The following is a 25,966-nucleotide window of genomic DNA, read 5'->3' as shown; positions in this document are numbered from 1 at the left end:
AAGAATTCTCGTATGGTATCTGGCCAGGGATAGCATTAAAAAATCTACTACTGCAAATGTGGAAGGAGCCAATGTATTAATTTTTGAATCCTGAATTTTTAAATAGCTCAGTTTCTTCATTTTATTATTAGATTTTTAATTGCTATCAAAGTGCTTTTAAGTAATTAGTTTTTGCTTTTAATCAATCATCCAATCCTTTTTCCCATTTTTACATGGGGCTGTGACATCACGTGAACTGTAGCCACCACTATTAATTCAGTGCCCATCTCCTGCCTTCTTTAACAGTCATAACCACGTGTCACATGTTTCTCACACAATCCATCCATCTCTTCGGTTGGATGCCCTCATACACTATTGCCTTCTTCCTGCCACTCCCAAATCTGCTTTAACAAACCATCTTCTGCTTTCCTTCATATGCGACAAAAGCACCACAATCTTTTCTTATAGACCTTCTCTGCAATTGATGCTATTTTGGCTTTGGCACTGATGTAATCTGTCTGTCCCACGGTATGCATCTTATTAATCATCTCAGCCACTTCATCACCTCAAGCTTCATCAGTTGCTCTTCTTTCACTGCCCAGGTTCCAATGCCATACAGAAGCACTGGTTGAACAACTATTATATAAAGCTTATTTTTCAACTTTTTTTGGCATGTTCTGCCACACAATACCTTTGACACTTTGTGCTACTCGGTTGAACATCATTCAGATTCACAGTCTACTCAAAAAGATCTCACAGATACTGGAAGCCATTACCATTGCCACTATTTTCCCTTTTATCTCAGTTTGCATCTTATAATCTCATCCCATTTGCTGCCATGATCACTACCTTGTCTGTAATCAATTTCTTACCATGTGCTATCAGCTTTGCATTCATCTTTCCTATTAACTGCTGAAATTTCTGCTCAAAGTACAGTTGGTGTCACATATGTCACATCGTATGCATGCAGTGGCTTTGTTATTCTGTCACTTCAACTTGTTTGCTGACATAATACATCACTACTATGAACGAGAGTGGGATCAGACCTGAACTCTGATGTACACCCACTCCCAATGTGAACTCCTCTGTGAGTATGAACACTGTTGGCAATTGAGTCACTGGATCCCTGCACACAGCCTGTACTAATTCTGCAAATGTTTCCAAGACTTAAAACTATCACATGACTTCCAAATTTAGCTCTCTAGGGATCTTGTCATAGGCTTTTTTCATGTCTACTGATGTCCAGTTAGACTCTTTCCTCGTGTTCAGCTTCTTCTCCATTATCTGGTTCACTACAAACATCAGCCCTTTTGTTCCCTTGGAAGGTGATATTCGGGCATTAGGGAACAGGCCAGCCTAACTCCTCCTCGGTAGGCAGTTTACAGACTCTAATGACTGCCTGGTCAGGGAGAGATATGACTGCTCCCAAAAATGCCTACCTCACTGACTCAGAACTGCATGTACCACTACAACCAAACAAGGCTGTCCTTTCTCTTCCAGAAGTGATCACCTGTCAACCAGCAGATGTCAATGTGGCTGGTCAAATTGACCCCTCCCCCCATGATGGGCAAGCTGGCATCTGCCACTCAAGCTCATCTTCCTGCACATGATCACTCCAGAACCTGTAACACTACTTGAACAAGGGTTGTCCTGGTTGTAGTCAGGGTATCATTCTATTTCATGGTGGCAGCACAGTAGCATAGAAGGTTATTGCCTTATAGCAAGAGGTTTCCTGGTTTGATTCTTGGCTGGAGTGCCTTCTGTGCAGAGACTGCATGTCAATCCTGTGTTCGCATGGGTTTTCTGAGGGTGATCGGGTAAAATCCCTCATTCCAAAGTCATGCAATACTTGAACTGGACACTTTATATTGCCTGTAAGTGTAAACGTGAGTGAGTGTATATGTGTGTGTAGGGGTTGCGGATGGATAAATGACACAGGACTGGGCCATTGTAACTAACTTTTTTTGTCTGAAAACTGACATGCACATGAACATACAACACTGCCACTGAACAGGGCTCAACAGTCCATCAGTTCTGACAGTGAAGCTAGATATGTAACTCTGCCTCCTGTCTTCTTACTAGCATTTTCCCAGACCCTTCTGAATCCCCTCAGACATCCTGTTCTCATTCAGGTTTACTAGCAAAGCCTTCCACTTATTCACAACTGTTTCAGAAAAAAATCATGTCTGCCTTGCACATACCTTTCTATCTGGCAGTCATGACCACTGCCTCTGCTTAAATTCTATCCATTTCACAATTTTTCCTGTACTCCTGTATGTCTAAATTACTTCGCCATTGCCCTTTCTCTGTTCCAGCAAATGCAAACCCAGAACATTCTTCACAGTTTAGCTCTACCAGTTCTTTCACCATACTTACTCTTTTCTGTACCTTTGTGGCAGGCTAAACACATCCATCCTGTAAAAATGCATACAGAATTTAAGATGAGTTCAGATTATTGTTCCGAATAACAAAGACACCTGCATCACTAGCATACCACTCCTTCTGCATAGCACCCCAGCATTTACTGCGCTCTAATCATGGAATTTCCACACTTCACAAGGATCACTCCTGGCACTGTCACTACCTATGCTCTTTTACATCATCAGTGGTTACCCAAATACAGACCCCCTCCAATTCATATTTCTAGCTCCAGTTTCTCATACCCAGGTGAATCACTGTGTAGTTTTAGCTAAAGATTTCAGTGTCACCTTCCTGCTCATTCTCTCACCCTCCTTAAAAAAATCTTCAGCAATTAAGTTAGTTGTCATCCTCTGACACTCATATACTAAAAAGAGCGGGACCCACTATCCATTCTTGAGTTACCCTAGTCAACCTACTAGTCACTTCTCCCTCATTTCATAACTACATTTAGCAGCACCTTTTAATAACATCTCATAACCAATTTATAACTGGCTTCTGCGTTTTAATTCCCATCTCATACTCTGATTTCTCCAAAAGCCTGTTACAAAGACCTTCATCAAAGGAATTATGTCTAGATAAGATGATTTAAAGTGGAAAAAGAAATGACATTCTGCAGAGGAAACAGCTAGCAATTCACAGCAATAAAGCATAAGACAACCCGAAAAAAGAGTGCACCACATAATAAAAATGACATTTTGAAACATCATAAGTTATTAGTATTTAAACGTTTGCTGAATTCTATAATAAAAAAAGAAAATGTTACTTTAATGAAGTTATTTACATTGTTAGACATTTATGACCAACAGACACAAATGCCTCTTCATTAGACTGCCTGGTTAAGTCACTTGCCTACAGTTAAAAGAATGGGTAAATGGATGCAGAAGGCAGCATCCAAAAGACTACAGAATGAAAACAGTAGCTCACAGTCTTAAAAATTTTGGTGAAGAATAAAACCTATGATGTCTCTGTATCACACATCTGACTCATCTCCAACAAATAAACAAGAATCAAAGTTAACCTTTTTTAAATAACTGCAAAGGTAGACAAACTATGTGGAAAAACAGCTGCCATGGTCTCAAAGGAAGACCACAGACACAGAAGCCACACACCACAGTTGTTTGGCGAGATTATGGAACAGGCTCCAGATGAAGACACAGTTCTGGAAGAATGTCCTTTTCTAAAGATTCAAAGAGATTTGCCCTGGATCTTGTAAACAAACTCCCTGGACCAGATTGTCGGCACAGTGACCAGGGGTGCAACCATACTGGATCTGATCCACACTAATATGGGGGAGTGCTGCACACCCCATAGTATAATGTCTTCTCTGGTAAGGCCAGACCACAAAATGGTCTCCTTTGAAGTGAAAATAAAACATGGAACTCAAGCTAGCCCTACAATATTCAGGAACTACTAAGTGATAACCTGGCAAAATTTCAAGCCTCCACAAACCCTAAGAACACTGCTGCCTATGTTGAACTATTCATAGAAACCCTATACAAGTGTGTTAATAGCTGCACAGAGGGAGCTGTACACATCAGAAAGTAGTACAGAACTCAAAAAACAAACAACCCTGTTGGAATCGCAAAGAACTCAAAAAACAAACAACCCTGTTGGAATCACAACTTCAATAAGTTGCATAACAGAAGAAACAAAAGCATGGGAAAAATCAGATGTTGCAGCACCCGGCAGGATAAAAGTACTCTCAAACTAAAACAATTCAGAGGACAAACAAAGTCTACCAAAGCCAAATCTGAAGTAAATTTGCCCTTCCAGGCCAAGAACAACACAAGGCATGTTTTAGCTGTGCCCACAACCTCAAAGGCAGTACACAATTGTGTACAGAGCTCAGTGTTAATTGTGTCGCCTATACTGAGCCATACTGGGGTCCGAATGGAGAGATGATAGCAAAGGAAAGTAGTGTTCCTGAAATTGAATTCATCCTCAAGTCTCAGTGAGTACCTTCACAAGGTGGACCCTGTTTTTTCACAAAATCTCACCAATATGACACTGATATACAGACTATATTTTATATAGCATATGCCATATATGGACAGAAGTAGGTCAAAAATTAAAAAAGATAGCTGGGTGCACAAGACCTGGAATAAAAGAAAGTGCCCAATCCTCATAGGTGCACTGGTGTCAGGACTGGAAAAAATAGTATAGAATCCTCAAAATATGGAAACATTCCTACAATGGGGCCAAGGAAGCAGCAGTCCACAAAAACTGAGAGGCCAAAAAAGAGCAATAAAGATGATAGAATGTACTATTATGGATAAGAAAGAAACTACATATTGTTACTAATATGCAAAAAGTCCAGAATTTCCAGACACAATACATAGGTTCATGGGTTCATACTAGGCTATCTGCCCTAGGGCATTTACAAGCCTAGCCAGAGTGTGTTTGGCTTTCGCCACCCATTTTAAATGAATTTTGCTATGCCCTTTTTCGAGGTTAGTATACTGTGCCTCTGTCTAACAGTGACACAGAAGTGATACCCGGAGTAAATCTACGATCTCCCATCCACTCATCAAGATTCCTCTTGAAGAGAGTCAATGAGGGACTCTGCCTAACCTGCACTGGGATTTTATTCCAGAGTGAAGGGAGCCTCTGGGTTATGAATCTGTCCCTCCAGCATGTCCTATTTATTTCAGTGCTGAGGTTCAAGTCTCTCGAGCGCATAGCTCGATGGGATTTGGATTTTCTGAGGTGCAGCATGTCCATTAATTCCGGGTTGGACATGGCTTTATACGTCAGGCACAGATCACCTCAGAGCAGGCAGTATGCCACTGAGTAGAGCTCGAGTTTCTTTAACCGGGTAGCATATGGCATCTGTTTGAGCCCTTTGATCCTCTTGGTGATATACTTTTGGGGTCTTTCCAGTTGCTGCAGGTGTCTGGTAAGGTACCACTTTGGCCACGTGGTTGTCAAATGAGAGATTGCTATCAACTTGGGTCCCTAATTACTTCTTCCGTACTTAATGGATTACCATCTATGTGGTAATTTTTGGGCACTTTGTTTTTGCCGAAGGGGATGACTATACACTTTTTGGCGTTTAGCTTGAGGCCATGGCTCTGGCACCAGTTGTCTGCTTCTATGAGGCCCTTTTGTAGGATGCTTGTGTCGGCTGGAGAGTCGATTATGGCACCCAGTTTGCAGTCATCTGCGAACTTGGTCAGCCACAGTCCTTCCGTGTTGGCCTGTACCTCCGAGAAATATATACCGAACAAGAGAGGTCCCAGGACTGAGCCTTGTGGGACGCCACTTGTAACTGGTTTGGAGTCTGACATGGCTCCAGCAATTCTAACCATGTGGGTTCTGTCCTTGAGCCAGTTTGCAACCCATCTAGTTAAGTATTTAAGCTGGTGAGCTTATCTATAATGCCTGAGTGGGGTATTGTATCGAAGGCTTTTGCAAGGTCCAGGTACGCTGTGTGGACCACCTTCCCCTCGTCAATGGCCTAGCACCTGTCACCCCTGGGCTTTCGGATATTGGCAAAGGCTCTTGCTACCCCCCATAGTGCCTTTTTTAGGCAAGGCTCAAAAGACAAACCCACCTCCATAGGTATCACAAGGGATAAGAAACTAAGAGTAATACTACTCAACGCCAGAAGTCTAAACCTCAAGATGCACGCACTCGAAACTCTCCTTAGCATGGAGAACATCGATATCTGTGCAGTAACAGAAACCTGGTTCAAGGCTACCGAGAGCATCCCAGCACTACCAGGTTATACCTCATACCATGCTTTTCGGCCTCAAAACTTGGACCGAACCACAAAAGGAGGGGGAGTATCAATATTCGTCAAAGATACCCACACCTCCAGGTTGGTGGCACAGCACGAAGCATCAGAGACTATCCATGTGCAACTAACAGTGGGTAAAACTGCCTTCCAGTTTATAGCCTGCTACAGATCACCCTCCCAAACCCAGGAACCCCACTCAGCCTTCCTGAGAACACTGGAAAATATGAAGGTCTCTCCAAACACCATTATATTGGGCGGCTTCAACTACCCAAACATAGACTGGGAGCATTACTCTAGCTCCAACACCCTAGTCCAAAGGTTCCTAGAATTTATAAACTCAAATGCTATGGAACAACTTGTTACTACTCCCACAAGAGGGGAAAACATACTGGACCTGATCATCACCAACATGGGGACTCTATGCTCCAGACCAGAAGTGTATCCCTCATTGGTAAGATCAGACCATAAACTAATCTCACTGGATATTCACATCCCAACTCCACCCCCTGCCCTGAAAACCACAGTGAAAAACTTCTCTAAAGCAAATTTCACACTCCTCAAAACCGAGGTGGAATCCTTCAAAGCCCCCGGGCCTGTGGAAAATACAGCCCAGACTGCAGAATCCTTTATAAACGCATTCTATGAACACCTTCAGGAATGCATGGATCATGCAATCCCAAATAAAACCAAGACCCAATCCTCCAAAGGCAGATGTCCTGTCTGGTGGATCCCAGCCATAAACAAACTATACAACAGAAGGAGGAAGCTACTACATGATAGAGCAAAATCCCAAAAAGGAAAGGCATCTCTGATCAGTATTAGCAAAAAACCTGGTCCCATTGATGCTGTGTTTTTTGTTTGGAGAGGGCGGCTCTTACCTGAGCATCTGAGATGTCAGGGAGGCAGCACTCTGCTTGGATAGATATTTGCCCTTTTGGTGGGGAAGGGGGGGGGGGGAGAAGTTTGCGCTGAACCTGTCAGCTAGGATGTTGGCAATGTCTGTGGGTTCGGTGTACTTTTTGTCATTTTGCACTAATTCTGAGCATATCTGGGAATTCCCACCCAGGTTCCTAACATAACTAAAGAAAGCCTTGTGATTATCCTTAGTGTCCTGTGCAATTTTTCTCTCGAAGCTGGCCTTAGACGATTTTATGAGTGCCCGTAGTTTTTTGCTAATACTGATCAGAGATGCCTTCCCTTTTTGGGATTTTGCTCTATCATGTAGTAGCTTCCTCCTTCTATTGTATAGTTTGTTTATGGCTGGGGTCCATCAGACAGGATGCCTGTCGTTGGAAGATTGGGACATGTCTAACAATGTAAATAATTTCAGACATACAAAAAGATTGAGAGAGAAATTAGAGGAAAGAAAAATACTTCCCCAAGAAAAACTGTCAGAAGCTTGAAATAAAAATTTGTGTTCATTAATACAACAGATTTGCGAAAAAACATTAAATAAACCATGAACATTGATCTGTTTGGAGAAAGAAGCATCTGAGAAAGTGTGAAAATATAAACAACAAAACTTAAAGATTTTTGAAAAGTACAAAAAGAAAATATGGAGATGGGAAAGAAAGACAGATTTGATAAGCTGCAATATTTATGCAAAGTCAAAAGCCAAATTAATTAATACAAAAAAAGGCAGCCCCAAAGATATTCAAAGAAAAAAACAGGCAGAGGCATCCAGATATGGAAAGTTTCACAACAGCAAAAAAAATTATATCACAAAGAGGGAATGTAGAAAAGAAGATTAGTAAAGTGGAAGTTAAAAAAATAAATAAAAGTTGAAGTTATGTAATGCCTGCAAAGTGATGGATTTGGTGTAGAAGGTCTAACAAGTTACATCATAGCATGATGGAACAAGTTCTCAAAGTAAGAAGAAACAGGTCAATCAGGAGACATCTAAAGAAGAAATATGGACATGGGAAAGAAAAAGAGATTTAATATAGTGTAATATTTATGCAAAGGAGAAAGTAGAACTAATTAATACACAAAGAGCAGCACCAAAGATATTTAAAGAGAAATATAGGCAAAGGAATCTGGACATGGAAAACTTTACAAAACAAAAAAATAAGACAAAGAAGAAAAATAGAAAAGAAAATGAGTAATGGAGAAGTTAAAGAAATAGAAACTGAGGTGATCGAGTACCTGAAAAGTGAAGGACTCAATGTAGAAAAAATAACTCAGACAGCACCACACCAGGATAGAGCAATGGACATCCAAATCAAGGAGGAACCAGAAGCAACTGGTCAGTTGCCAATGAAGATATTTTGGAACCTTCCACAGGAAACCGGTATAAACATTCACTTTAAGTTGGACAGCAAGGGAAGGAACAGGAAACTGTGGCAACTCTGACGCAGTCAATGTTAAGGGCTGATAGGCGAGACACTTGCCATATGACAGACAAGGGAGGACATAGGACGAAACTGAAGAGAATGTGCCACAGGAAGATGCCATAGAAATTTCTGTAGAATGCCCGCAGCAAATGGAGAACAAAAAATGTGCCCTCAATTCAGAAGAAATATTACTGTGCACCTAAATTTACAAAAGATAAAATTCTACCACAAGAACACTGGGTAGTAAGGGAAAGGAAGGGGAGAAATCAAATATCATCATGGAAGTATCGAACAGAGAAAACTATAAAGCAGTTAAGACAAGAAGTGTCACTGTTAGAAAAGTATAGAAGAGGGAACAGAACAAAAATACTCAAAGATAGACGTGATAAAAGCAATGCGCAATATTTTAATGGATCAGGATTTATCATGCACTATCGCAAATCATAAACTAAAAATATCAGCACAGCCAGAAAAACTTAGAAGATACACAGATAAGTATAAAAGAAAAGAACTAAGTAAGCAATTTATTGATGACACAAAAAAGTTTTATAGAGAATTGGGAAACAAGGTAAAAGGTACTGAAAGACCAGCAAAAAAACAGATGCATTTTGGAGAAGCTTTTATGAAGATCCTGTGGAACATAAAGATGCTAAATGGACAGAAAGAGTTAAAGAAAGAATAAGAAGTTCAAAGGTACAGGATATGAAATGGGATGAAGTAACAGCCAGACAGAGATTTTAATAAAGTTAAGAAAAGCCTCCAATTGGAAAACCCCACACCTAGATGCAGTACCTAACTTCTGGTTAAAAGTATTAACATCTTTGCAAAAAGACTTAGCCATGAGTAAGAAATATTTATATGCGCACCCCAGACAAACAGCAACCTGGTTAACAACAGGAAAAACAATGCTCCTACTTAAGAGTGAACCTGCAACCTACACTAAAAATTATAGCACCAATAATATGCCTTCTGACAACATATAAACTACACACTGGAAGTGATGCCGACAGATTATAGTCATTTAGAAGAAAATTCAATCATGGCAATAAAATAAAAGGGTAATAAAAGAAAGTCACATGGAACAAAGGATCATTTGTTGTTAAGTCATAATGGAGAACTTCAAAAAGGGGAAGACTAAGTATGGCATGGATTGACTAAAAAAAAAAAAAGCATTTGACAGCATCCCACATTCATGGATAAAAGAGTGCTTAAAAATGTATAAGACATACCCTGCACTGATCGATTACACTACAGTGACCATGAAACAGTGGCAGACCACTTTGCAATTAAGCCATGATAAATGACAAAGTATTATTCCAGAGATAAAAATTCAAAGGTTGATATTCCAGGGTGACTACCTGTCACCGCTTTTGTTCTGCCTTGCTCTTAAGGGTATAATTTGCCTCCTAGAAAACAATAAGTGTAAAGACTTCTCATCTTCTCTTTCTCGATTTAAAACAGTATATCTCAGCAGATGAGGAACTGAAAGCACAACTGCAAGGGGTCAAAACTTTTTCAGATGATATAAAAATGTCATTTGGCCTTGATAAATGTGCAAAAGCAACCTTTACAGCAGGGAAGCTGCAGCACCAAGAAAATATCTGTTTGGGACAAGAATGTGATATAAAAGAACTAGAGCAAGTGGGAGTGTATAAATATTTGGGAACTGATGAAGGATCAACAATAAAACATGAACAAATGTGAACAAAACTTAGTAAGGAATATTTTAGAAGACTTAAATAAATTCTGAAAACAGCACTGACATCCAGGAACAAAATTTAAGCTATAAACTAATTTGCTCTTCCTGTCCTAACTTACAGTTTTGGAGTGAGTGACTGTGCCCAAAAGGTGTTGGACAGATTAGATAGGAAAACCAAGATTGTTCATGCTCATCAAATGATTTATAAAAGCCAGTGCATACTAAGATTATATATTCCCCGTTCCGAAGGAGGTATGGACCTCCTTGAAACTGATTACATGTAGAGATCTGTAGTCGTGGGACTGCACACATACCTGCTGACCTCAAAAGACCCAAACGTAGTGAAAGTTTTGAAATACGTAACAGTGTCTTTCGGGAAGTCATCCACCCCTGGTAACTATCATATTGACAACACACCCCTAAGAGGTGACACACATGTAAACAGCAATCTAGCCTTTCACCATCAAATGTCTGTGGTACCGAGGAAATTTTTCTGTCGCACAACTTATAAATAAAGATATGGTATCTACATACAAAAAAGTCATTATAGCACTGCATTCAGCATTCATCAGACCCATCATTGAGTACAGTACCCCCAATGGTATATACCTAAACAGGCATATCCAACAAATGGAACATCCACGGAGGTTCCTCATTAAAAGAATACAGAGATAACTAACATGTCCTATGCAGACCACCTCAAGGCCCTATCCCTGTATTCTGTGTTCTACAAGCTGTTGAGGGGATATCTATGCTTGCCATACAAGGCACTGTCAGACACCACTCTGATGGAGCTTTTAAGTATCCACAAAACAAACAGCACCAGAATTACCATGTGAAGCAGACTTCCTCCTTAACCAAATTCAAGTGTAACTTGGACAACTGGATGGGGAACAGGCAATTCTCTCAGGCCCCGATTTGTAACTGTTTCATCTCCCAAGCCCCTGCTTACACTTATCAAGGGTACCAGAACTTATCAGAGATTTTGGATGTATGGCTAAATTTAAAAAGTCACTTGTGGTCATTAACCTAGTAAAGACTTATGAATCTACATGTCATAACAAAAAAAACAACACAAAATAGAAACTATAAAAGCCACCTAGAAAGGCACTGTTTGGCAGTCTTCTTGCTTTAACATCCCTTGGCAAGGGAAGCAGAACTTAAAGTCTTTTCTTAGGGACTTTGTGCAGTCTGTGTTTAAAAACATGCTGACGATGTACATCCATGAAATGGAGAAGGTACCCTCCTTGGTTAAAGGGCTATGATAAGAAAATTGGCAAATGAACTGAGAGATTCAAATCAGCCTTCTGGCTACCTTTGGCATAAAAGAGGGGTTGGTATGCAGTTAAATTCTCCTGTTTATGATACACGAGGTAACAAGGGGTCAAATATAAGGCTTGCAATTCAGAAATGTCCCTAGTTCATTAAGTGCCACAGGAAGCAATGTCCAAACCCTTACAAGAATTTTAAATCAAACATGTGGGGTCATCATGAAGAAAATTGAGTTTCTGCACCAAAAATGAATATCCCGATGGGGAACTGGGCCCCTAACAGGTGGAAGAAGAGAAGAACAGCTGTGAAAGGGCTAAAGGTACCAAAGAGATGAAAAAGAGTCTGTATCTATTTAAAAAATAATGTTTATAATGCTATGAGCTGCTAATGACCATCATCCTATAGCACTGGTTTTAATGTTCTCTCTAGATTTGCTTATACTGTGACTCTGAGCAAGTTACTTAAGCTCACAATGCTCTGGGGATTAGTTATAATATGAAGAAAAGATGACTATTCAAAACCCTTTACTGGCATCTCACAATAATTCAAAATACAAGAATACTAAGTATTTACTGAACCTGGAGGCTACCTTCTCACCTCAAAATGCATTCATTAAGCACAGCAAACACATCCCATAATACCCTCACTACATCAGCATAAGCTGATGTTGTTAAGAGAACACAACTTAAACCTCCCAGACTAAGGACTACTAAACCTCAACCATTAGTTCCCACACCAGCAGCATACTCACCATCACCTCACATGCCCATAGCCAGAACACATACTCTTGGACTCATAAGTGTATAGACTCTAAGTTCTTAAGGCCCACAGCTAGTGCACACATCTGTAACTTTGGCATGGGTGAGCTGCATTTCTCTTACCAGGGTGTCTGCATTCTGGACAAAGCCTCTGATGACCCCAATACAGACTTCTTTTTAGGTAAAGTCCATCTGCTGGACATTTTAACCTAGTAAGGTCTAACTCAGAATGTACTAATGTGGCTCTAATCAATGCCACTACTCTGAGCAAAAACAATGCCTGAAATTGTGGCCGTTCTGCAACCTGAATTCATACATATGTAGTTACATTGACATGATGTCAAAGCAAAGAAAGCCCTCCCCTGTACTCTTGGGGTTAGTGCTTATCCTGTCTTTAGACCTACTGACAACTGTTGGGAAATATCAATATCTGTCAAGGATATCATCAACTCATGACCGATTCCTTGGGTCTTAAACTTGCACTGCTAAATGTCAAAATCACCTTAAACAACATTATCTACCACTACACATGCCCTCTCTTCTGAGTAGGACAGATCTCTTAACAACTCAGCTAAAATCCCCAATAAACTCAACATCTTTCTACTGGCTGACCAACGCTGCCAATAGTTGGTAAGCCCAACACTTGCTTTACGTTACTACCTTACACAATTCTACTATGGGCCCAGATGCCCCGGATCTTTTCCTCACAAAACACTAACTTCTTACATATCTCCATATGTATCTTCTTCCCCCCTCGTTATATATGACCATAAATCGGTGACATTTTCTTTTAAAACTGGTGATATTTTCCTAGAAATAACTTGGTAATTAGAGACCTGAAAAGCTAACCTTCATCAGTTAGTTGATGACCTAAATTCTGCTGTAATCTTCCTCTGACTGATCCCACTGCTAAAGTTGCTGGCTATTTCTCTTAACTTCCATTCTCCTTTAAAATAGTTGTACTAATAAGGCAAGTCCTATTCACACCAAATATAATAAAAATTTAAAAATGAAACCTCTGTTGTGGAATACACATATAAATGCAGTATGCAAAAAAAAAAAACAAATTACATTACTTAATGCTTAAAAGATATCTCATTTACCCATCTTAAGACCATACTAGAGAAAACATGCAGAGTTTAAAGGTATAATCAGGAAGCTCAACAGTGAATATGAACCTAAAACAGACACTAACCAAATTAACTATTCATTTTTAATGTCTTGACCATTTAAAAAATACCACAAAGTAATGTTCATTGCTAGACCACAATAAATCTGCTCACTCTGCCCTACAGAACATACTGTAAGTAATACTCTAGCTGATAAATTTAGTGCAACAGTTTTTTCATCTGTAGTTAAGCTAGTTCATGGATTACACAGTTCCAGCCACCTCCTGCAACTACTCTCAAACAAGCCCTCTCAGCTCACAGATAAACCTCTTCCATAGGCTCTGACAGCATTCTTGGTTGCATGATTATCAGTACGAAATATGGCTTTCCTGAACCCCGAATTAACCTCTTTAATCTGTTTTTCCACTAGTTACATTTCTGAAGTCTAGAAACAGCTACTTACATTCATTACACTGGGGTGGACCAGTCATGGACTGTAGTAACTACAAACCCATCTGTCTCACTAACACAAGCAAGGCTACAGATGGTATGTCATACCTCATTAAGATGGACATGAAAAAATCTCTTAACCTTGGACCCTCATGAACTCAGCTTTGTCAAAGGTAGGTCTTGCTTCTTTGACCTCATGAATAGCTGTGAAAAAAATCAAAGAAGCATTGGATAGCAGTATGCATTACATACAGCATATCTGAACTTGGCCAAAGCTTTTGGCTCTATACCCCATACAAGACTTGTAAATCTGAATAAGCTGCATGGTTTGATAGTTAATGGGTTCTCTGAAAGAAACCATGTAGTTAACAGTTGCAGATAACATTTTTGCTTTCAGGAATTGCATCAGTGGTGTACCACAGGGCTCAGTGTTGGACCCTCTGCTATATGGCTTTTACTTTTCAGACCTTCATGCCAACACTGCCTGACTAAGGTTATCCAAGTTTGCCAATGACTGTAAATTGGATGGGGTTATTTATTCTTCCACTGATTTACATTTCTTATAACATGGGTTATACTACAATAAAAACTGATGCAAACTCAAGGGTTTCGCACTAAATGTGAAAAATATAGTAAAGCATCTTAGCAAACAAAACATCTCCACATCATATTCTACAGGTGAGAGTCCTCCAATCATATACTGCCATAATGGATTTAGGCTCACTTGCTAATAATCCTTATTTCTTGACCATCATATCATGTCTCCACAGTTTATCAGAAAGCCTTCAATCTGTCTCATCTAATTTCCAAATGTATCACCTCATCTAGATAAAAAAAAAACATGTTTATTTCCACTTGATTGATCTGTAATCAGGCCCATTACTGAAAATAACATTCTTTTTGGCATTTACTTGAGATCTCAGGGATTCCTAACTAAAATGACCTCAAGACTATAAGCTATCCAGACAGACTGGCAGCACTCTCACTCCATACATATTCTGTTACAGACTCCTCCATGGTGACCCAAGTCTGACATTTCAAGCCACAAAGGATCCAAGCCTCTTGACCTCTTATTCATTCTCAGAACAAACAATTCCTCAAATACCTGCTTAAAGGAATTAAACCTTCACCAACAGATGAACAAGACATGGCTGTATGAAAAATTCATATCTCAAAGTATCTCTCACCTCTGGAACAAACGTCTACTACATGTCAAGCAGAGTAACACTCTTTTCACCATCAAAGTACCCTAGATAACTGGATGTGCAGCCTCAAACTCCCCTAAACTAGAGTGTGTTGCTTAACTGGATGTGCAGCCTCAAACTCCCCTCAACGAGACTGTGTTGCCGTTCTTCATGGTGGAGGGAACTTGTGAATATGGTGTATTGGTTTGCAGCTATGATCCTACGAGACCCTAAGAGAAATCAGAGATGTTACAGTGTAGAGCTTATTTTACCTGGAAAATGAACATAAATGATAACCCAAGGTGAAATCAAATCAGTGTTGCAGGATCATAACCACCTGGAATATAGTGTTTTTTTTTAGTTTTTGGTACAATATAGATATGATTTGACGGGAATTACACATTTTTACAAACATAAATGGAGAAAATAATCTGTGTGTTGACTGATTTTTGTATTGTACACAGGCTTTAGTTTTCAGATCAGGGTTGACTGGGCAGAGTGTATTTTTGTATTAATTTAGTTATGGATGGACATTTCTCAGGACTGTCAAGGATGCTGTGGATTCCTTTAAGTTAGAAGGATGCAATGTAGGGGAATTCAATAAAGCTTACACTGTCATTTTTTCCATGTGCGCGACACTGTGCAACGCGAACACTGGCATGAACATTTTTAGATTTAGTAAACTCCGTGTAGCAGTGTGCATTCAAGCGCATATGCAGAAACTTTAGTGAAATGCAAATTTCAGCATAAATACCTGAAATTTATTCTAATGAAGCAAAACAACATTGTGGAGCGATTCAATAACCTCTAATAAAACCATGTTGACTCCATGTCCGTGTTGGTAGTGGAGTCTACATGGAAGCAAGGGCATGTAAAAGTCTAGAAATATGGACAGAATTCCCCTGAAAATGTAAAAACATACATATAGTGGCCGATGTATACAGTGGGAAAGTCTGAAAACATCAGGGTGCGTGTGTCGATTACTGTAAATTTTAATTTTGTTTTTACTTCATCTTTGTGCAGTGTGACGCTTATCACAAATGTGTTTTAACTATGATTATCAGAAAAGTCATGCAAAGAGGAGTATAATGTACTGTAACCATAGGTAAAGTAATACCCTGCCTTGTGTCTTTAAAATCAAGCTCCCGTGCTGTAGACCAGCTTATGTGGCTACTAACCATGTAGATTCCTGGCTGTCAGTATCGTTATTATGCAAATGAGTGCAAAAATCAGCGGATTTGTTAAATCACAAAAAGTAGGAACCGTATAGGGATGAGCACTTCATGTAGGCTCCTACAATTTATGTTTCCAGTGGATGACATCAGGGGTGTGTGTCAGGTCACTTTTTTATTGCGCATGTTTGCACAGTGCGCCACTTGCCTCAAACGGTTTTGGGGATGCATACCTTGTTTGTGCAACTAGACCATCCAAGTATCAGACATGAGCTATACATCCAAACAATAGAAACCAGATGCATTTAACTGATACTGCTGAGCATCTCACAAACCTGACTAGTTGGGCTGCGCTATGCTAATACCCTCAAGTTACAGGAATTTATTTAACTACTCCTGTGGTGACAAGTGTTAAGTATTAGACTGGAGTGCAGATGGTCCTGGGTGCAAACTTTTCTTATACTGTTGTGACATTGCAGCTTATACAAATAAAGTGTAACTTGCAGTAAATAGCATTTTCTGCATGTTTCATGACAACAGAGACAAAAATATAAAATCTTGACAAGGCTTACCTTAGCTATGCATAGCTGCGTTCTGTTGCACAACAGTGCGCACATCACACTACTGCACACTGAACCAGGAGCTTTAAATAATGTTAATTACAACAGGTAAACTGCGTCTTAATTAGCCAATCCCACATATTTAAGAAATGCATAAAGTATGCATGCAGCCTACATTCTGATTTTTCCTCAATACTTCAAGACCATTGGAGTAGAGACTTGGAAATTTTAACTGAGATAATGCTAGGGGCTGCTGCAGCTATTCTACATCTGTATGTGCTAGAAGCTGAAGTCAGTGCTGCTGATGTTGCTAACAATAGGCCTAGGTTGAGAAGAAGAAAAGTGTTAAGGCCCAAGGTAACCTTTCAGGTGTTATCTGAGCTGGAGATTGTAGAGTGCTATAGAGTGGACAGGCACATATTACAAAAACTCTGTGAGCTCTGCTGCCCTCAACTCAGAGACAGAGCCAACCGAGGGGAACCTATCACAGTGAAAACTAAGGTATGTGTAGCCCTTAGGACATTAGCTTCAGGTACTTTTCAAAGACCAACTGGGGACATGATGGGGGTGTCACTGGCATCAGCACCCACGATACCCCCATCAGTTCCTGGATGCTATGCTCCTACATGCCAGTGAGCACATATATTTTCCCCTTTCCTCTGAGGAGAGGGCCAACAATATGCAACAGTTCTACCATGTAGCGCACTACAATGAAGTACTAGGTGCCACCGATTGCTCTCATATGCACATCAAGGCAACACCCAGTAAGAAGGGCAGAATCTACATTAACTGCAAGGGATACCACTCCATCAACTGCCAAGTTGTGTGCAATGCCCAGGGGATTATATTGAATGTGTGTGCTGGCAACACTGGCAGTTATCACGACTCCCATTTCTGGCACACATCACAGCTGTACCAGATTTTTGCTAGGGGGACATCCCACAGGGCCATTTACTGGGGGATGCTGGCTATGCCCTGGAAACACACACCCACAGAAGAATGCCATAATAGGGCACACGCACAAACTAGAAACATCATACACCATGTGTCTGGGCTTCTGAAGTCACAGTGCCAGTGCCTAGAGATATCCAGTGGAGCCTTGCAATATACTCCAAGCACATGTACACAAATATTTGCAGTATGTACTATGCTCCACAATCTGATCATTTGGAAACAGCTGCAGCAGGATCAGCAAGGGGAAGGGACACACATCCCCCCACCCATGCCTAGGTCACCACAGTCACAGGAGGACTCAAAGGAGGAGCCCCCAGCTGATGTCCCTGCGGGCAGATGTAGGCTAGCTCAGTATGCCCTTTCTTTGGCTAAGAGACATCACATAGCACATTCACTGACTACTTAAGGACTAATACCATTCTCCTACTCGCATACATATATTAAAACTGATGCCAGGCAACTCACACAACCTGTACCTATCCATGTATTGGCTGTGTACTGCTTGCATCAGAGTCAGCCCTGCACTAAAGTTGTGTCAACTGCCACATTTGCAAGGTAAAGCCTGGACCTAGACTGTATTCTTGAATAGTATTATGACATATCCTTGTATCTATTACCTTGGTACAGTATGCAAGTATATAGTGCTGGTTTTGTAGAGAAATTAAATTAACATGTTACTACAGACACTTATATTATTAATACATGTAATTAGTAGGCATCAGGCATGAAAGTTTGACCCCCCCCCAAAAAAAAAAAAAACAGAAGTGTCCCCTTGTAACTGCCATAACAGTAACTCAGCTATGCTACCCCCCAAACCCACAGTATATGTGTGTTTATGTCACAATTATTATCCCCCACATTTTCAGGACAATTATATAGCATTGATTATACATTGTATGTGTCAGGTAACTGATGAATTAACAACAAGCATACACATGTAAGAATGATATATATATATATATATATATATATTTTTGTAACCATAATTATGACAAGTTGTGTTGCACAAGTACCTCTCTGTATAATATTTGGACATAGAGCAGTTAATAAAACCCCTACCTATCCAAGTACAGGGCTACAGAACACAGTACTTAAAGCACTCTCAATAAATGCTCTTATGTCCAAATATAATACAGAGAAGTACTTGTACAATATACAGTCCATGGTTTGACAGCAATGTACATTTTTATGTAAGTAGTTGTGTGATGAATGACTCAAGTTCTTGCAAGCTGCTTTTGTGGCCAAAAGGACTAAGGCAGCCATCCTGTTTGATGAAGCTGTATTGCTGTTGAGGGTTCTAATCCTGCTATAAGTAGAAGTTTTGGAGGTGTACTAGCAATAGGTAGTGTGTTTTACAGACTGTGACTCTGTGTCCCATACTGTTATCAGCTTTGTCTTGTTTTAATTCCACATTTGTGCAGTGTGCCACATATATAAAATATTTTTTGATAAGGCTTAGCCAGTTTGTGGGAAGCATAGCACTGCAGAAACAGTGAAAGAGTAAATTGGATTTATGTCAGACTGCCAAGCACAGACACTGAATACAATCAATTATTGCCTTTAGTAATTGGTAAACCCAAGCATAGAGTAGAGACAGAAGTGGTCTGCAGTAGCAGGTATGCATTGCATAATAGTAAGTCTCAGACACGAGCAATGTGCCTTGCATTTGCGCACTGCTTACCCATGCGCAAACGGGTAAAGAGGCAAACGAGCATGTGTGTACACTTAATTAACCACAGCACAAATCCGATGCTTCTCACGCTATTACATTACATACATACATACATATATGTCCTACTGCCCTATCATTCTCAGATCCCATGTCTTACCTAAGACTGTAAGTGGAAACATTGCAGATTGAAAGATACATAATATAGTGACAATCCATCCATTTATTTTTTCACCAGTAACACCACAAACAATCACAACAATCCTGGGTCTCCTTGATTTTTCTGCACATATATCAACCACTGTATAGGTTGTAATACATAACGGTGTGTGCTCTCTCATGGACAGGGACAATTGGTGGTGTTTACAGGCTTGCTCATCCAAAAGCAGACAGGCACAGATGCTCAATAAGGGTACTGTTGTTACACAACTAGGCTACTAAACAGTATTTGTCTGCTAGGCTACTAGTCTCAGATGACACTAAGAAGCAATGTGACTATGGAAGCCTCCCAACCCATAGTTCAACACTTGGTTTCATTATGTCATCACTACAAGTTCATCCACAGTCTTACATAAATCAGACTTGTGCCATGGCACATGTGTTAAGTAATGTGTTCTGTAGTCCCTGTACTTAGAAAGGTAGGGGGTATTATCATGGCAGTCAACTGTGTCTGTGGATAAACAAGAGTGGAAGTGTGTATCCCAATCAGACTTCCCAAATTGCATGGTTTTTGATTATTTTCCTGCTTGCACACATATCCATTCCAAGCAGGCCTCCAAACACTGGTCCCGCACATGTCCTGCTAATGTCATCTACTATAAGATCATCTGCAGTGCTGTTAAAATCAAACTTGTGCTGTGGCACATGCATTAAGTACTCTGTTCTGTAGTCTGTAAACTTACATAGGAAGGGGTTCTATCCTCACTACAGTCAACTTGGTGTGTGTGTGTCTGTATGTGTTTCCACAAAGAAGAGTGTGTATCCCACACTGACTTCCCAAATGGCATTGTTTTGCACTGTTCCGGTACTTGCACAAACATCCATTTGAGGCAGGCCTCCAACCATTGGTCGCCCACATGGCCTGCAGATGTCATCTACTATAAGATCACCTGCAGTCCTGGTAAAATCAAACTTGTGTCATGACATGTGCGTTAAGTACTGTTTTTTGTAATCCATAAACCTAGATAGGTGGGGGGGGGAGTCTATCCTCACTGCAGTCAACTTGGTGTTTGTGTGTGTGTGTGTGTGCATGTGTCTTCAAAAAGTGTGTAAAAGTGTGTATCCCACACTGACTTCCCAAATGGCATTGTTTTGCATTGTTTTGGTGCTGCACAAACATCCAGTCAAAGCAGGCCTCCAAACTCTTGTCCCCCACATGGCCTGCTGATGACATCTACTATAAGATCACCTGCAGTCTTGTTAAATTCAGATTTGTGTTATGGCACCTGCATTGAGTACTGTGATCTGTAGTCCATAAACCTAGATAAGTAGAAGTTCTATTCTCACTGCAGTCAACTTGGTGTGTGTGTGTGTGTGTGTGTGTGTGTGTGTGTGTGTGTGTGTGTGTGTGTGTGTGTGTGTGTCTCCATAAAGAATGGAAGTGTGCATTCCACAGTGACTTCCCAAATGACATGGTTTTGCACTGATTTGGTGCATGCATAAACATCCATTTGAGGTAGGCCTCCAAGCTCGTCCCTCACATGACCTGCTGATGTAACCTACTACAAGATCACCAAACTCCAAAAAAAGGATGCGGAAGGCACTTTTTTAAACATGAAAAATGTGTTTTTTAATAAATAATATATTTTAATTTATTTATTAGAATATTTATTAGAATATTTATTATGAAGAAGCAATTCTAGATATATTTTAAACAAGTTTACAATGAATTTTATGTTAATTAAAGATAATCAATAGGAGAGTATAATATAATGAGTTTTTAATTAGTTTTAAGGTTTGATTTGTTGATTTGAAAGTTCATTTTCACAATTGATTGGTCAAAACATTTTCAAATGTGTATATTAGATGTACTTGATTGCTTAACAGGTTATCTGATGAAGTCCATTTGGACGAAAATGCTTGTATTGGGAAGGCGTTCATGTGTTGGTGTAAGCAAGATTTTATACGAAGTGTTCGTGCTGTGTGCTTTTGCTTTTTACAAACATTAAATTTGTGGTGGTTTGGCTATCGTGTCTTCCGCATCCTTTTTTTGGAGTTTGGTGGAATCTATTTCGCTTTTTCTTGGTCTACTATAAGATCACCTACAGTCTTGTTAAAATCAAACTTGTATCTTGGAGCATGCATTAAGTACTGTGTTCTGTAGTCCATAAACTTAGACAGGTAGGGGTTCTATTCTCACTGCAGACAACTGTGTGTATATGTGTGTAAGCTTTTGTTGGACGTTACACAGAGCATTTTACAGCAGCCTATGGGACACTGTCCTCTTGTGTTCCAACAGACACTGTTGATGTCATCAGCAATATCAGATTATTTGATAAGTATTCATCAAAAATGACCATGGTCACACACTGGTCTGGCAGACAGGTAGATGTCCCACCATCCTATATAAGATAGACGACAGTGACATTCCTTTTATTGTATGCACAAACATCATGACATCTATTTGCAATGGTGATGGACAGGTTGAGACTTGAGTTCACACAGGAGTCCCTGTGGACTATGAAGTTTGAGGGTGATATTGTGATCTGTGGTGAAAGTAGGGAACAGGTTTAGGAGACCCTGGAGAGGTGGAGATATGATCTACAGAGAAGAGGAATGAAGGTCAGCAGGACTAAGAATATATGTGTGTGAATAAGATGGAGGACAGAGGAATGGTAAGGATGCAGGGAGTAGAGTTGGTGAAGGTGTAGGATTTGAAATACTTGGGATCAACAGTTCAGAACAATGGTGAGTGTGGAAGACAATTGAAGAGTGCATACAGGGTGGAGTGGGTGGAAAGTGTGTCAGGAGTGATTTTTGACAAATAAGAATGAAAGGGAAACTCTACAAGATAGTAGTGAGACCATCTATGTTATATGGGTTGGGGATGGTGGCAAATACAAAAAGACAGGAGTCATAACAGGTGTTGGTAGACTTCCAGATGTTAAGATTTGCATTGGGTGTGCCGAAGATGGACAGGAATATTAATGAGCACACTACAGTGTCAGCTCAGGTTGTACGGTTTGGAGACAAAGCCAGAGTGGTGAGATTGCATTGGTTTGGACATGTGCAGAGCAGTAATACTAGGTACATTGGGAGACGGATGGTAAGGATGGAGCTGCCAGATAAGAGGAGGGCCTGAGATAAGGTTTATGGATGTGGTGACAGATGACATGTAGGTGGTTGGTGTGACACAGCATGATGCTGAGGATGGCTGGAAATGGAAGCAGATGATCTGCTTTGGTGACTCCTAATGGTATTAGCCAAAAGAAGATAACATCTGTGTTTGGACAAATTCCATCTGTACACTTATGGCAAGAGTGTAAAGTAGGAGTATCTACTTGAAGGTTAGTTTTTCTGGACTCAGTTTGAGCTTTAACAGTGTGTCTTTGTATTACTTGGTCTGCTCTGGATTGTGTGCAGAGACTGCAAAACTTTCCCTTATACATGCAGAAATGTAAATACACTTATTTTCAAATATAATTGTCTGCTGCTATGTAGCAGAGCAGATCTAGCTGTATGAACATCTGTTACATAACAAGCAGAATTTAACTACTTACCTATCAATAACAGAAGTATTGATCCACCTTATAAAGGACCTCCTAAAGTATACCCCATTGGTTAGCCCCCTGAAAATAGGAGTCAGATCCCATATCCCCCTCCTTTTTGCATTCTCTATGCAGATACCATGTTCAAACCAACCATTATCACCTATCATTTCCCTCTGTTTCCTCTGCTAGCCTAGTTGACATGAGTTTTTTGACTCAGTGCAGATAATGCCTCGTGCACTAAACAGCCTGTATCTCCTACATCAATGAAGTACAATTTTTAAGAGATCCACCCATAGTAAGAATTTGGAATCAGTGCTCTCTTGCTTCCAGAAGAGTAACACTAAATAGGTTACCAGCTTACGCACATTGACTCCTACTCATAATATACACCCAACACGAACCATCATGTGCAGAGGCACTCTCCAGAAACCAAACTAAACAGCAGACAGATCCAAAACACAATCATGCTACATCTAACACTACACCCAAAGCAGACAGTACACATAAGAAATATTACCACCAGTGTCTTACCATAGAATTGCTTAAGCAATGGGTATCTATTCCAAAGGTTTTCATAATAGTTGACTGTAGAGTGAGATGTACTTAAACAAGGATAAGTTTAATGTCAGCTGTCTGGCAGAGGCAGTTGTCACAGCACACAATCAATCTTCTCAACAACAAAATTCACTCTTAATCCAGCATACTTCATGTTGGTATGCATAACTTGAGACCTGACTATATGAAATACAGGAACACAGACAGGACTGAGCTATCTAAATATGGGTCCCAGCAAGGTATGTCCCCATGTCTGAGCAGCATTATACCCTTGCTTAGGATGATATCACTACATAAAGAAAAACAGATTTTCTGAAATTGCCTAAGTTTCTGGTGTCATTCTACGGTGATACAGTACCTGTCAGTGTGGGATGACATGGTGGATAGGGCATGCTGTGTTTCCCATACACAAGCCACTTCAATGCACCATAATCCCTTTATTAGGTAAGGTCACAAAAGTAGAATTACCAATGTGAAAATATAAAACTCCAACAAAGTAAGAGTCATGCGGCTAAACCCTAGGAGTTCACATCTTAAAATGCACTCTCTGTATGCATCCTTCACAGTGAAGATATTGATGTCTGTGCAGTCACAGAAACCTGGTTCAAGGCTGCAGCAGTATGTACTCTAGCCTTGCAAGGCTACAATGCCTTCCAAACATTCATAGGTTCATAGGTGTGTACTAGGCTAATGGCCCTGCAGCCGTTACAAGCCTAGCTCATAGGATGACCCTGACATTGTGTCACCCAACCTTAGTTTTCAGTGCCTCTGTCGAGTAGAGCCACTGGAGTGATCCCCAGAGTGAATTTTCTATTTCCCATCCACTCATCAAGATTTCTCTTGATGAGCTCTGTTTGACATGTATGGGAAGTCTATTCCATGGAACGGGCAGTCTCTGGCTTATGAATCTGTCCCTCCAGCACGTTCTGTCGATTGTGGTAATGAGGTTGAGGTCTCTGGAGCATGTGGTGTGGAGGGATTGGGATTTCTTTAGATGTAGCATTTCTAACAGAGCTGGGTCAGACATGGCTTTATACGTCAAGCAGAGATCGCCTCTAAGTAGGCAATATGAGACAGAGAATAGTTGGAGTTTTTTGAGTCTGTCCAGATAGGACAAGTGTTTAAGGCCTAGGCCTTTGTGAGGTACTTTTATGGCCTCTCCAGTTGTTGCAGGTGTTTAGTGAGGTACATGCCAAATGGGGCATTGCATTCGATGACTGGCCTAATGAGGAAAGAGTAGAGGGAGACAATGACCTCTTTCTTCCTGGATGCAAAAACCTTAGTAGTGAGATGTGCCACATAGAAGGACCTTCTGACCACAGTGGCAGTGTGGTGGTCAAAAGAGTGGTTGCTGTCAACCTGTGTTCCCAGATCTCTTATAACTCCTTCTGTGTTCCGTGGACTACCATCAATGTGGTATTTCAGGGGAACTGGGTTTTTCCCAAAGGGGATGACAGATTTTTTGGCATCGAGATTAAGGCCATAGTTCTGACATCAGTCGTTAGTCTCAGTGAGGCCTTTCTGCAGGATGTCAAGATCACTTGGGGAGTTAATAATGGCTCTCAACTTGCAATCGTCTGCAAACTTTGTCAGCTAGAGTCCCTTTGTGTTGGACTGGACTTCTGAGAAGTAGATACCAAACAGGAGAGGACCCAGGACCGATCCCTGTGGGATTCCACTTGTGACTGGTCGGCAGTCTGACTTGGAGTCAGCTACTTTCACACTATGGGTTCTATCTGTGAGCCAATTTGCAACCCACCTAGTGATATAGGGGTTGATGCCTAGTTTAGTGAGTTTTTCTAGGATTCCTGAGTGGGAATGGTATTAAAGGCCTTGGCCAGCGCAAGGCAGGCTGGATGAACCACCTTGCCTTCATCCACAGCTCTGGTGACTGACTCAAAGAAGTTGACCAAGTTGAGCAGGCATGACCTATCCTTCACAAAACCAAACTGTGTGGGATCCAGAGTTTGGAGATTCCCTATATCCTTGTTTATTAGGTCCATGATGATGTGTTCCATAGCTTTGCATATAAGACTTGTCAGGCTAACGGGATGATAGTTCCCAGGGTCAGTAGTCGCTCCTCCTTTGTGGAGAGGGATGACTATAGAAGTGCGCCATTTGGTATGGACAAAACCTGAGGTGGGGCTGTGACTGAACAGGGCACACAGGTGAGGAGCCAGTTCACTCTGTAGTTCATGTAGAACACAGCCAGGGATATTGTCAGGTCCCATAGAAGCTGAATTCTTGGCCTTGGCCCCCCCCCCCCCCCCCCCCCCCCCCCCCCCCCCCCCCCCCCCCCCCCCCCCCCTACCTCCCCCCCCCCCCCCCCCCCCCCCCCCCCCCCCCCCCCCCCCCCCCCCCCTCCCCCCCCCCCCCCCCCCCCCCCCCCCCCCCCCCCCCCC

General features: G+C 40.9%; 1 protein-coding gene across 3 annotated transcripts in view; it reads right to left on the bottom strand.

Moving 5' to 3' along the window:
- The window catches only part of ZGPAT (zinc finger CCCH-type and G-patch domain containing), a 1,297,382-nt gene that overhangs the window by 121,973 nt on the left and 1,149,443 nt on the right, over positions 1 to 25,966 (bottom strand). Inside the window, exon 7 of one of the 3 annotated variants that reach the window (XM_044056974.1) lies at positions 15,106 to 15,174. The exons of the other annotated variants lie outside the window; for them this stretch is intronic. Coding sequence (XP_043912909.1) covers positions 15,165 to 15,174 — 10 coding nt within the window. The 3' untranslated portion in view covers positions 15,106 to 15,164. Of the gene's footprint in view, positions 1 to 15,105; positions 15,175 to 25,966 lie in introns of those variants that run through there. 3 annotated transcript variants of the gene reach the window in all.

Source organism: Protopterus annectens, chromosome 14.part0 (assembly GCF_019279795.1).
Source record: "Protopterus annectens isolate FY-2018-M chromosome 14.part0, PAN1.0, whole genome shotgun sequence".
Taxonomy (NCBI): Eukaryota; Metazoa; Chordata; order Ceratodontiformes; family Protopteridae; genus Protopterus; species Protopterus annectens.
Note: the sequence above shows the minus strand (reverse complement) of the source record. Positions and strands in the feature narration are given on the sequence as shown.